The sequence below is a fragment of the Hermetia illucens genome, chromosome 1, assembly GCF_905115235.1.
Source record: "Hermetia illucens chromosome 1, iHerIll2.2.curated.20191125, whole genome shotgun sequence".
NCBI lineage: Eukaryota > Metazoa > Arthropoda > Insecta > Diptera > Stratiomyidae > Hermetia > Hermetia illucens.
In genome coordinates, this window is record NC_051849.1 from 176637208 (window position 1) to 176651235 (window position 14028).

The 14028-nt window shown below is 40.4% G+C and overlaps 1 protein-coding gene across 1 annotated transcript in view; it reads left to right on the forward strand.

Moving 5' to 3' along the window:
* Positions 1–13336, forward strand: part of LOC119661750 (neural cell adhesion molecule 1-like) — a 254514-nt gene extending 241178 nt beyond the window's left edge. The window contains exons 6-7 of the mRNA XM_038071220.1: positions 2669–3160; positions 10944–13336. Coding sequence (XP_037927148.1) covers positions 2669–3160; positions 10944–11215 — 764 coding nt within the window. The 3' untranslated portion in view covers positions 11216–13336. The remainder of the gene's footprint in view (positions 1–2668; positions 3161–10943) is intronic.
* The last annotated feature ends 692 nt before the right edge of the window (positions 13337–14028 follow it).

The following is a 14028-nucleotide window of genomic DNA, read 5'->3' on the forward strand; positions in this document are numbered from 1 at the left end:
GCTCCATCTCGGTACAGGGAGCGCACGTTCCATGAGAAAATGTGTAATTCGGTTTCCGATGCCGGGGTCGTCGTTGTAACGTCCATCCATTCCGAGGCTGCTGTTGTGACTTCGTAACTTTGGTTTTCCGTGTAGGGTTGTCAGCTCTACCCAACCCTCAATCTGGAGGACCAGTTGGTACAATTTGTGCCGTTTTTAGGCGCGGGAGTGGCGCCTTCAACCTTCTCCGTATGCAGCATTTCGTTAAGAAAGAGCTTCCAGAGGTCACCACGTGGAGTTGAAGATAGGGTTTGGTAGTAGAACTGTTGGTGTCGATTCAGCAGTCGTTTCCGAATTTTTATGCTCCGTTGTGGGTATCAATCCACGTTTCGCCCTGGGACCTGTACTACCCTTTGATCAGCAATTAGCTGACTTTTTGGGAGTAGATCACTTCCGTAGAAGGGAAATATAATTAAAAGTTCTAATAACAAGGAAGTGTCTGAGAGTAATTAGCACCGGCACACTATGCCACACAGAAATTTTGGATGATTGAGTTATTTCCTACTTGTAGGTGTTTGAGCTTAACACCTGGTATTAAGTGTTCTTCTACGTGCCTTAACCTACTTTGCTAAAGTGCTGAACATTGGCTCTGAATATGTATGAACATATCGTTACTCCCTTTATAGAATCTGCAGACACTGACCCCAGATGTTCTTGATTTCGCCAGGTGTTAATTTGAGCTACAGGGACCAATGGATGTTCCCGTTAAGGTTCTTTTGGGCGAAGTTTGAACAAGGCTGCGAGCACTAGGGTTAGCATTCCTTCGGTTGTTCAGACCTTATTGTTAAGGCATTTCCACACCAGTTTAGAGCTCACGTAGTTAGATCTGTTTCCATAGGGTTCTTTTTTCGATTAGAAACTTGAAGCGGTGAATGAATCGTACTTGGGCTCCTCCGGGACTGCGTCGAACCTTTTATAATCACTTCAAATATCCAATTTTAAACACTACTAGCGGTATTCGCAATATACTGTATTAAACTGTGTAACCCTATAGATGATCAGAGAGAATAGGGTCATTCACGATCTCTATGTCGTCATGTCAAAACTTTACAATTAACCGGACGGGCTTACGTCCATCTCTGAGCAAACTTCATTGAATTATTCGCTCCCGCTTTGTTGGATAATGAATCTAAGATTTCTGATTCCTTATGGTCATGCTTCTTTGCTCTACTGGGTTCTAGCTAGTGTCCAGTGAAGTTATTCTCTAGTGCAGTGCTCAGTAATAGATTCTACTGAGCAATACTTTTCCTTTAGATTTTGTATCTTCCGTCAAGCACGCTCTCAAAATTCTACACGCTGAAAGTTAGTGGAGTGTAGCAGCTATATATATAGGTACATCGCATATCTTAGCCCATAGAAAGACATTCGTTTTTTTAGGGTTTACTTATGATGACAATTGCCATCTTATATCCGTAAGCAGTCTGTGTAAACAAATCCTGGTAGGTTTTCCAATGAGTAAAGTTTATTTGTCGTTGCATTCTTTATCAGTACGCCACTTCTCGGCATAAGCATATGTACACCTTTGAAAAAAATCCGAAGAAGAAGTATCTGAAATACTTCTTTAATCAGATCTATTTTTTGGTGGGAGGGAACCCATCTGTCAGTTAACAACTTCTGCGCTTACGCTTCTCGTAATAAGATTGTGGCTTTTCTAAAACGCACAGTGGATGCTTGCCCGAGTTTCTTCAACTTAAATTTTTCTTTTGTATCTGTGGATATTTCTCCTCTGAATGTCACTTCATGGGGATCCTTGCAATTTATATGCATTCCATGTTTTTGGGCACACATTGGAACGTTCTGCCCGAGCGACTGCGAAAGCCATACGCTTTGTCCACACTGAACCTTTTCTGGGTGAAAATGAGATCTCATTTCCAAGTTCTTGAGGTCCTGTTGACATTATTGCCCAAGTCTTTTATGAGGCGATAACCTTTGGTATTTGGTATTTTCTCCATTTATAATTGATCACCTTTGCTGGAATGGGACCATTTTGTAGTCACATAGAAACTGTGGAATCCCATACAGTTCACGGAATTTAGCTGTGTGGGATACCAACTGAAAAGTCTCTGCCAGTGCTAGAAACAAGTCTTGTAATTCACGTTGACGACAAATCACTTGCTAAGATTTGTCAGAGCATCGAACTCGATGAAAGACGGCCAAAAAGTTGACCGAAACAACGAAGCTAGATGGTGATTTCAGTGCCTTTCGATGCATATCAAGCCTATGACCGATGGAAAGCCACCCCGCTTCTCAACGCGATAATGGCACTGAGTGAGGCAGGAATTCTTTTGGGAACCTACCAAACCAAAAAATCTAAGGACAATCTTAATAGTCCCCTGAATTTAATAGTCATTTATTTAGTCATGAGTTACTTTGAAGGCTGGATAGCCTTGATACCCATGTAACTGACCTGAAAATCTTTTGAAAAATCTACTCATGAAACGTAGTGCAAGAATTACTTCTTCAAATCTCCAATCTGATTTTGCAATTAAACTAATATCTGCATGCTGCAATGAATACAGATAGTCCTATAAGCATTAATTGTAACATTTCCTTTAAGGCCTTTTCTCTTCCAGGAGCAATAAACAGAACATATCCATTTACCAATTCATTTTCTTTAATATTCTGTTAGACAAACCAATTGCACCACCACGTAAAGCCAGTGCTGATGTTCAATATGGTTACATGAATGGCGTCGTCAATCTGACATGTGAAGCAGAGGCTGAACCCCAAGCAACATTCACATGGTCTCGTGATGGGAAGAAGATGAGCCCGAAAAACCATGCGATTTATACAGGAAACCATACGTCTATGCTCCAGTTGTCCATCAGTGATGTTTCAGCATTCGGTAACTATAATTGCAAAGCGTCCAATTCAATGGGTATCCTGGAGCGGGTAATTACATTGAAGGAAGGAACGAAACCCGACAGCCCAACACAGTTCAATCTGCGTGGAGTCAATTCAGATACATTCGATATTGACGTTGGAGCTGTACGCACATCGAATGTCCGCACACCAATGGACATCAACGGATACCGATTCGAGGTTATCCCTGAACAGGAATATCGATCGAATGGCGAGAAATGGGATACGGCGAGAATCCTAAATTTCGGCTTTCAAGATGGTAAGTTTAACTGAGATTTGAAGATACATTGGAAGGGCTCTGTTTTGGCCCGTTTTCTACTATACACGCATATCTGTTTTTGTTTTGTGAGCATTTCACGACTATCTCTCTCGAAATTAAAAAAGTCCTGAATTTAACATGAAATCATAGTAGCAAGTATCGAAGGTGGCATGTGTCCTGCATAAATGTACAGATTGAATTAGATTTTATATATTCATAAAATGATATATTAGCCTTTCCGATCGAATATAGAATTTTCTATTTCCATATTAATGGAAAAGCATGACCCCGAGTTGAATGGCAAAGGAATGGATTTGTTTGAAGATGAAACGTATGAATTGTATTAAGTCCTTCATGAGAAGCAAAGAACACAAGAATTCCAGCCAAGTTAGGATACCTATCTGTACATCTTTGATTCCATCGTTATCGTGTAAAAGTAAAGCTGAAGGTGAAATTAAACATTGCGTAAACAGACAACATTGAACACCGTAGCAACCAAATACGGAGAATTTGAAGTGGGAAAATGCCCAAAAAGAAATTTTGATTTAAGCTTAATTAGATGTTTTTCTGCGAAAATCTCCTTAAAAATGAGGATCGTAGGTTCCCGTTGAAACGCTCAAAAATATAAACGTAAAAAGCAAGCTGTGTTTAAAAATCTACATATGTCTGGGGAAAAATTACTTAGAGGGTGGTGAAAAGAGGCGCAAATGCGATTACGAATGGCAAGCGAACGTAAGGATGCGTATAATAACCGAATGAATGGAAATGAAATTCATTTGAATACTATGGAATTTCCGAATTCGCTTTTAAGTTTATTTATGAGTATTGTGTGGATTCGTTGCAGTCCTCCACAAAATTTTTGGAAAGATTTTCCACCCTTTTTAATTACTCATCGCCAGTTGTGTATGTTTATATGGGTATCTTCACTTCCATAATCAAGTAAATTCTAGGTTGGAAACTATTGTGCGCCTTTTAATAGATTATAGTGCACCTATTGATTATAGAACGTCAAGCAAGTCTATAACCCACAAGTATTTCAACTTGGCATCTAGTATTAGGAACTCTCCCATGTACCTCAAGCTACTTTGCACAGGTGCCGGACAGTGTCCCAGAGAATGTATGGAGATTTGATCACCATCCGCACAGTATCTTCAGACAGTGTCGCTAGGTTCCCCAGGTGCTAGCTTATAGCTTATTTCCATTATGATGCTCAATTTGGTCAAGCTTAAAGAATTTTTGAGTGCTTGGGTTTGTATTTCTATTTCTTGTAGGTTGGCTCAGTATAGTTCCTCTTTATTTTTCAATGTCGCAGCCGAGAATCCGATTTCACAGAAGACTCGTGTAGAAGCGTCCCTGTGCTTTCTTACTTAATTCAGCTGCCTCATTGCCTTCTAACCCAACACGCTCTGGAGCCCAGGGTGTCTAGACCTTATTGAGCGAGTCGAGCGCGTCCAGTCCCTCAAGGCAGTGGATCAAGTAATCAATTCCTGATTTCAGCCGTAGATCACTGTCACGCTCCCTGTTACTCCAACGTATGTCAAACTTCTTGTCAAAATGAAACTTCATTGGCATGTTATACCTTGGTATTAATAAAGAATATAAAACTTCTTCAATTTAGCAGCTTCCCGCTTCATTGATACTCCCGGCCATTCTGAAGATTGTCCTACTTGACTGCATCTAAGGATACGGTTGAGCATTTCCTCATTGTCCCACAGATACACAAGCAAAGCCAATCTTTGACGATTGTGTATCTCCCTCGATGTTGTCCTGAGTTCAATTCATTGGTCTTACAGTTATAATGTATACCCAGCGTAGCATGTCTGCAAATCAGGGCCCCTCAAGTTCTTCAAGATGTTTGTGGCTCGTCGAACCTTCGCTTCGGTAATGTCTGCAAAATTCATGCCTTGGGCGGTAATCCACTCAACATGCTCAACATTCGGGGCGACCCCAAAAGTCCACCCCAATATTCCGTTCCGTTACCGAAAATTTCAATGTATGCACCGATCTGAAGAAGCTCCGCTAGCTCCTCGCGTAGGTTGCATTCTTGACATGTCTGGGGTGATTTTATCCATAGTGTCGCAACCGACTGCATACGATAAAAAGATTCTGTTTTAGTGTATCTAGAATTTCAGCTACGTGTGTCTTACGGGGGACGGCATAATTCCGGTAATCTTTCTGCACTTTATTTTTCACGATGAATTTTCCATGGCGGATCCCTTCGATCACTCAAGCTAATAACGCGAAAACGAATCTTCCGAAAGCGCAATCTGACAGCCATAACTGCATGGCAATATACAAATGATTGTAACTTCAACCACGACATATCAGGACACTGCAGAGAGGTAATTTCATCATGGATTTGAGAAAGAATTCTTGGAGCTGCTGGAGACGCATAAAGCCTGGTAACACCTGGTTTATGCAAAGGATCCCTTTCCGAGCATTTTGTATACGCTCTTTGGAATTCGCGGAATCAGCAGAAACTTCAGCCGGACGATGAAGAAATGTACTTCGGCGAGTACTGAAACTCCTGTTGTTGATGCCGTTCCCTTTGCTGCCACCAATTTCCGCGATGACTTCAAGTTGAACAAGTTCCCTGATGATGGCCGGAATTGTGTTGCTGTGAGTTATGAAGCGGTGCTGGTCTGCAATTTGCTGCATAGTTACATTCGCGTATGACGGGAACTGCTCGACGAATCTTTAGTGCAGAAACGGTCAGTCTCCGCCGTTATTCTCTAGTAGGAACGGGTGATGAAGAAGTCTATTTCCTCAATCCATTTTTTCTGTTGGCTACGTGAACCTGCTGGAGTGGTCGCCATAAATTGTGGTGAAACATCTGTAGCTTGACCGCTATGCTGCCCATTACGTCCAACTCAGTCACCGAGTCAGATAACGCCCGCCAGTTATCCGTAGTGGACCTCGAATTTCACTTTCTTCACATTAGATGGATTTGCATTTTATACCTAACTGCCAAGTGTTGAGGCAGCTTCTTTAATGAGTAATCTGCAAAACTGCATTTGACGTTCTAAGGATACCAAGAGGGGGGAGGAAACCTCAAAGGCCGCGCGTCATTGCATAAATGAGGCAGGAGAAGCATGGAAACATCGATTAAGGATGGGATCCGTTGTGGATCTTCCATATCGCACTCGAGTCCGCAGTTTTATAGCTCTACAGCGCGCACTGCAGCTGTTGTTTTTTTGCTTTTATTCTTATTCATTTCGCGTTTTGATCGTTTGGTAGTATCGCGCTAATTTCAATGTTTGTTAAATTTTCAGGTTACAGTGCATTCTCACGCGTCGGTACAAGAAACATGAGATAGTGTGATAACATGTGAGGGATCGAAGTGTTCAAAGGACCTCACCATTCCCCCACATTGTCGAGCCAGGCAAGCATAGAGGTTAGCGCGTGTCGAGAGAATACTTCAATGGAACTTCAACATTTGCAGGCGAACCTTCACGGTCAATTTCGCAATTGTTTTAGGTTTTTCGGATGGCTCTCGCCTTTTAGTCCCCTCCGGCCACTTATTTGTCGTTAAAAGCTTATGCGGATTGCACATCCGCTCGACGACAAGGCCTTCGAAAATTTTTTGCTCTTTACGAATGAGTATTTGCTACCGCAATGTTTCCGTTATTATGACCATTCGAATGCCTTTAATGGCACTGGCATAGCTAATGGCGGATGTCCTGGTCTTCACCCCTCAACAAGCTGGGATTTTCATACTCCTGCGTGCGGGCTTGAGTTTTTTGGAAGCATTTCCCGCTTGTGGGCTCTTCTCCGCTGCTCCACCCTTTCCCTGTCTATCCTGATACTTCTTAATAGCCTCTTCTGTTTTCTCGCCTTCCTTCAGATAGTTCAAATACCATTTAGGACCTGTGCAACTGCAACCTGTTTTTTTCCAGACGTTTGCACACTGATACCAGGCGAACATTTACTGCTTTTTTAGCATTGGCCTTTGTTGGCGACGGTTTTCGTAAAGCGCGTTTTTTGGGTGTAGCGACCTGATTTTCAGTATTGCGGAGATCTGCTTCCGTCTGGTAGGCCAGTTTGTGTGCAGTACGGGGTTCAGGTTGTTTGTTGTTTTTTGTCTTATAATTATTGTTATTAATTTGTTGGCTCATATGATTCCACCAGCATTAGTTTTAGAAGGTCCGTCTTACCTTAGCCCTCCGCAGCACGGTAAACTTACTCACTAGGTCGACACAAGTATCCATGTGTCCCATTCAGTACCGCCAATTACTCCTGAATGTAAACTATTTAATGGGCACGATTCGCATAACACCCTGGATTGGATGGGAGGTTTTTCGATTCCCCGGTAAAGATACGTAGCGTTTCGTTAATGAGAGGATTGCCGTATAGGTTGTGGTTATCATCTATTAGCCTCGGTATGAGAGAATCTTGGTCACATTAAAACCCAATGACAAATTGGTTGGCTTCCGCTGCAGTCGTGACTCCCTTAGCAACGATATGGAGATTTTACAAGAGCGGGGCAAATATTCCAACTAAATAGTTGATTGGTAGGTAATAAAGTTGATTGGCGCACCTTTCTGGAATATTTACCATAGTATATTTAAAGGGGCTGAAGTTCACTTCTACACAGCTTAACCAAAAAAGTAATATAAGCTGACTATAAAGTGTTGAGAGTTATTTATAAGAATTCTGATTAAGCAAAGGCATGTATACTGAGCTACTCGTCTGAGGATATCGATGAGCACCAGAGCACCATCAAAAATGTTCTTTCCAGGGTGCTACACAGATTATCGCCACATCCTGAAGAGGCATCATAAGGTCGGACTGACAGCGGAATCGTGGAAGCGGATCGATGAACGGAAGGGGTTGAAGGTTCTATTGACAGCTGTGGGTGATGGTGGGCGTGACGCGTTTGAACTTCGTTAAGGAGCGACATCACGGAAAATTGAGCTATATATTATTGCACTGCTCAGGGAGGCGGGAGATGTTGCATATCGCAATGATTTCAGAAATGTATACCGGATCACGAAAGGGCTTGCATGAAGGTGGAAAGGACACTTCACCATCGTTCTTAGCCGTATCACATCCAATGAGGTTCTTGCACTTCTGGATGAAATGGCTACCGTAACCGGCGGATGCGTAGAAGAGAAATCATTTCGGCGACATCTGATAACGCAAAATGTTACGTGTTACACCGAGGTAAAATCTCGGAGGATTCAAAGCGGAATCCGCAAGGTTGTATTATTTCTTCATAATCTCAAAAAATAAAATATGTTTAACTCAGGCCAAACTTTGGTCCAAAGTGTGGGCGGATTTACGCTCAATATAATTCGTAGTCATGTTGTGTTCTGCGAATTGTATGCGTTAAAGTCGCTGAATAGATGGTGGAACTGTTGTCCATATTCCAACAGTTTTTCCATCGCTTGCCGCACAGAGAAAATCTGATCTGTTGCTGATTTGCCTGGAGTGAAGCCTCTTTGGTATGGGCCAATGATGTTTTGAGCGTATGGGGCTATCCGGCCTAGCAAGATAGAGGAGAATATCTTATAGATGGTACTTAGCAACGTGATACCTCCATAATTGCTGCACTTCCTTTTTGTGTATGAGACAGATAATGCCTCGTTGCCAATCGTCCGGCATTGATTCGCTGTCTCATACCTTGCGCACAAGTTGATGAACCATTTAGTCTAACTGGTCGCCTCCATATTTAACTAATTCGGCTGTAATTCCTCCTCGCGACTTATGATTTTTTAGCCGATGAATTGCACGGACTATTTCTCCTACACTTCGTGGTCGCAGTATTTGTCCGTCGTCTTCAGTTGACGGGACCTCCTCGTCGATGTTCTGGATATTCAGTAGCTCGTCAAAGTACTCAACCCATCGCTTCAATATGCCCATTCTCTCGGAAATCAGATTTCCCTCTTTGTCTTGGCAGGATGAGCATCGAGGTTTATAAGGCTTCATTCTGCTGACTTATTGATAAAACTTCCGCACCTGGTGCGGTTGCTCCATGTACTTTTCTAGTTCACAGATTTGTTGGTTCTGCCAAGCTTACTTTTGCCGCCTGTGAAGTCGCTTCTCCGCTCGACAGAGTTCGTGATAAGTCTCTGCGAGTGCCCGCGTTCTTTGAGAATGCAGCATTACTCGGTATGCACCGTTCTTCCGTTCTGTTGCTAGCTTACGTTCATCGTCAAATCAGCCGTTCCGATTCCTTTTGCGGCTGGGGCCAAGTATCTTTGTGGCCGTATCAATGATAACATCCTCCCGGTCGTTGTGAAGATCATTTGTTGATCCTTCATCTCCAGGTCCTTTGTTGACTGCGGTTATTGCCACATCCATTTCCCTTTTATAGTTGTCGCGCTCACACGTGATTGTCAGAGAGGATTGTAGGTGGTGTCGTAATTCGAGCTCGGAGGCAACGAGAAAGTGATTCGAGTCTCTATTGGCCCCCTATATGTTCTAACATTCATCAAGGCTGAGAGGTGGCGGCATTCAATCAGCACGTGATCAATTTGGTTGAAAGTGGTGGAGGCCCACGTATGTTTGTGAACCGCTTTCCGCGGAAACCAGGTACGTCCAGCAACCATTTCGTGCGATGCTGCTAACTGGATAATGCGCAAGCCTTTATCATTGGTATCGCTATGTAAGCTATGGGAGCCAGCGTATCGCCTGAATACGGGCTCCGTCCCTACTTGACTGTTGAAATCTCCAAGTTTGATTTTGATATCATACTTGGGACAGGCTTCGAGGGTCTGCTGCCTCGTAGAAAGCTTATATTTCTAAATTTGTTCGCAAACGCAGAGTGCATAGCCTTTTGCTTATATTTTCAAAGCAGATAACAGCAGATTTCATTTTTTGGCTAACTAAGAAATCTACTCCGAGCAGATGGTTCACTTGATGGTCGCTATAATATATGGTGAAGAGGCTCTTCTCCTGGAAACCGGTCCCTGACGATCGCATCTCTTGCAACGCTCTTACATCAGGCCTCTATTTGGACTGGGTTTCGGCTAGCTGCTCAACAGCATTCGGTCTGTACAGGGAGTGCATGTTCAATGAGAAAATGCGCAAATCGTTAATCCGTTGTCGTTGCCAGGGTCGTCATTGTAAGATCCATCCTGTCCGAGGCTCCTTTCGTGGCTTCGTAACATCGGTTTTTCGTGTAGGGTTGTCAGCCCTACCCAATCCCCAACCTGGAGGACCAGTTGATACAATTTGTCCTGTTTTTAAGCGCGGGAGACTCGCCTTCATCCTTCTCCGTCTGAAGCTTTTCGTTAAGAAAGAACTCGGAGCGGTCACCACGTGGAGGTGGAGATAGGGTTTGGTAGTAGAGCTGTTGGTGTTGGTTCATCAGGCGTTTACCAGGTTTTATGCTCCATTGTGGGTGTCAATCCATGTTTCGCCCTGGAACCTATACTACCCTTTAACCTCCTGCACCGTGAGCAATGGCGCGTATATGTGGTTGATGTGCTATACACCACTAAGAGGTGAAGGGCAAGCATTCTGATTAAGAATTACTCGGAATTTCGAACTAAAGGAACTTTGCAAGTCTCAAGTCTTTACAGAACGATAGTGAGTCCGAATATAAATTCCTTGGCATCCACGTAACACTATTAAACACTATTAACTTTAAGTATTCAGACAAGAAATAAATCGGTCGCGAAAATTCATTAATCCAGAACTTTATTATTAGTCAAATGTAAAATTATTTGTGAAAAAAATAACCACTTATTGTAGATATGCCGATATGCCGCGTATACAATGAAGTCAGGAAGCATTTGCCCCAGTACTTACCACCAAAAATATTTTTGTTAACTTCCAGGAATTACATTCCTCATCAACAATCTCTCGCCAAATACAACGTATGCTGTACGAGTTGCATCTCGAAATCCAGCTGGCCTGAGTGATTGGACTGAAACAAAATTTTTCACAACATACTCCAAGGAACCTATCATGAACAGCGCTCCAAGTATCAGCAAAGTTGGTAATTCAAAGTATCTAACTAGCAGCCAGTTCTTCCTCACCATTGGGGTATTGTGCGTAGAGCACTGGCGAGGAAGCATAACAAATAAATGGCTTAATGTAGTTTTGTGAAAAATTTTCCTGTACTAAATAAACTAAATTAATTATTGAGGGGAGAAGAAAAATTCAGATTATATTACGAAAATCGTGGTCCTGTTCGTAAACAGTAACGTTTATTCGCTTCCGTTTTGATTTACGAGTATGAATACCTTTTAATTTAAGGCGCATTAATGTTAAGATCATACATTTTATGTATATTATTATAGGAAGTAATTATCATATATAAATTGTCAAATGAAGTTGATTACGTTATAGCTGCGTATATGATAAATGTTATATCTTAGCGAATGGTTTAAGTTGTTCACTTCATCTCAAGAAATTAATTCGCCCAGAATTTTTTGACAGGGATGTTTACAGAAACAATTTTATGTCTTTGCGATTATAGTTATATTGGGAAGTAAAATGTGTCTCCAGGACTTTGAAGATATGCAATGGTTGTATTATTCTTCGAAAATTGGTAAGTTATCAAATTTGCCTTTTGCAGTAAAGTTAATGTGCTGGCTTATATTCAGAATTTCCAATCCTGCAGTTTTGTGTAGTGCTGAACAAATAATGAAATGTTATTAACAATGTAGCTGAGATACTTATTTCATAGTTTTTCGTTTGGAATTTCATCCTTAAGTTTTAACGCTTTTAAGCCAGAAACTGCTTCAATCTTTAGGAAACTTTCACGTCAAGCAAGCCATGCAAGTGAAAATTGAGAACGCTACTAGCCTCAGATGCGCAACAACAGCAGTGACTTTTCCGTGGTTACTTTTCAGCGGGGCATATTTGGTAGAGTGAGGCTTCTTGGAACAAAAGTCGTTATTAAAACTTGTAAAAGGTTCAATTTGGGTCACGAAAAAGAATCTTTTCATAATTCCCTGAAACAATTAATTGGAAAAGTTTAACCTCATGACAATATTATTATATTTGGGGCAATATGAATTCCCTAAATCATAAATTATGGCGGAATCTAAAGTAAAATTAAATCAAAAACCACGCAATGAAAGGCAAGCAAATTTCGTGAACATGCATAGAACTGATCTAATTTTGTAGCAAATTCAAGCGCTAATATGTTCTTGACAGACTAACAAGATCTTTTGTTATAACACGCAACTTTTCCAAGTTCCTAAATGAACTTCCCGAGTCGTCACAGCAACAATGAGCCTCTTCGAAACCTGTTCACTGCAATTACTTGTGTATATATTTAAGAATGCTTCCTAATTCTTTCTGAAGAGGCATCTTTGAAAATTTACATAGTAATTGCATGCTCCTCAAGGAAAATAATAGGGCGTGAATAATTGCACATGTGTATGCGCATGCATGTGCATTTTGCGTATACGCCAAGCAGTTTGCAATTATTTGGCAATTAAAGTTTGGATGAAAGTTTGGAAACTTCAGAGCAGCGTGCAAGTTCCTCAAGTTTCCAACAGTGGGGTGAGGAAAAGGGGGATAAGCAGAGGGGGTCGAAAAATTTACTAAGTTCAATGTATATAGTTGCTTTAAAGAGGAGTCGGGCGTAAAGTTGGCAGAGTTGGCTGGATATTTGTAAGGGTTGATTTGAGTGTTGCAACATAAGTATCAAATAGAAGTTTCTTAGAGATACAAACTGATCAGAGTATGACATATTTGCTGACACTACGGCATTGCCTGGAACTTTCTACATTCTGTGGTAGGGTTTCCATTATTCCTTTATTTTTGCTATTAGATTGCGAACAAAACTAGCAAATCAAGGCATATCTTCAAATTCTCATTAGAGAACAAAGTTCCAGATTCGATAAAATATTTTCTAGCAAAATTCCAGTTTTTTGTGTTAAATGTTTATTTTTCCAAACAATCAGATTACAGCCCCGAAAAGACATTTCCATGAGTGTTCATTTCCATAATCTCCTCTCTCAGCAGTATTAAAATAATGATATATTTAGCATTGAAAGTACTCATTGGGAATAGCTTACGAACTACAGTCAACAGAAAATCGTTCATGATCATGTTAAGAATTTATACAAATTTTGGAAAAAATAAATAAAAATATACTAATTATAACGGGGACATTACACTGTAATACAATATAAATAAAATATAAATGTAATTGTGTCGTGTATTATAAGAGAATGAAAGCAAAATAACGAAAACGAATCAATTCAAATAGATTAAAAATCAACCCATTCCAATTCATCACCTTCGTGTTCTTTGCTTTTACAAAATTAAACAAATTAAATTTCATTGAATTACAGTTTTTTCATATATTTTTCCATGAAATAAACCCCAACGCTTAGGATACTATAATGCTGAATTAAATCCTTTATTGAAAGCAAATAACATCATGTTAGAATGTATTATATATCGAAATCATTTGCGCTAGAACTTCACTGAAATAAACCGCCAGCAACGCGGCAGTATCTTTTCATGTATTAAAATAGAGATTACTAATTAATATAGCTTTAGATATAATAAACTAAGACATGACATATTCTAGTGAAATTGATGCCAAAAGTATATATAAACAAAATAACTAGAACAATTCGAAATTTTTATATTCCAATTTATTAAATTCACTTCTAAAATCAGAGAGACAAAAGATTCGTTATATTAAGTACGAGACTATTATTAATTATAAATATATTACTATTGTCTTTATTGTAATGTTGTTGAATAAGAATAATTCAAATATAAGTCGAGGATTATCTTATAAATTAAAGAAAATTAAAATGGATATATATACAGAAATTATAAATTATCTTAAAAACGTTGAAGTGAAGACGATAGGCGGAAATTTTTTACAGGGTGTTCATATATTTAATCGAGCTACTATATATTTAAATATAATTTAGTGTATGGCTTAG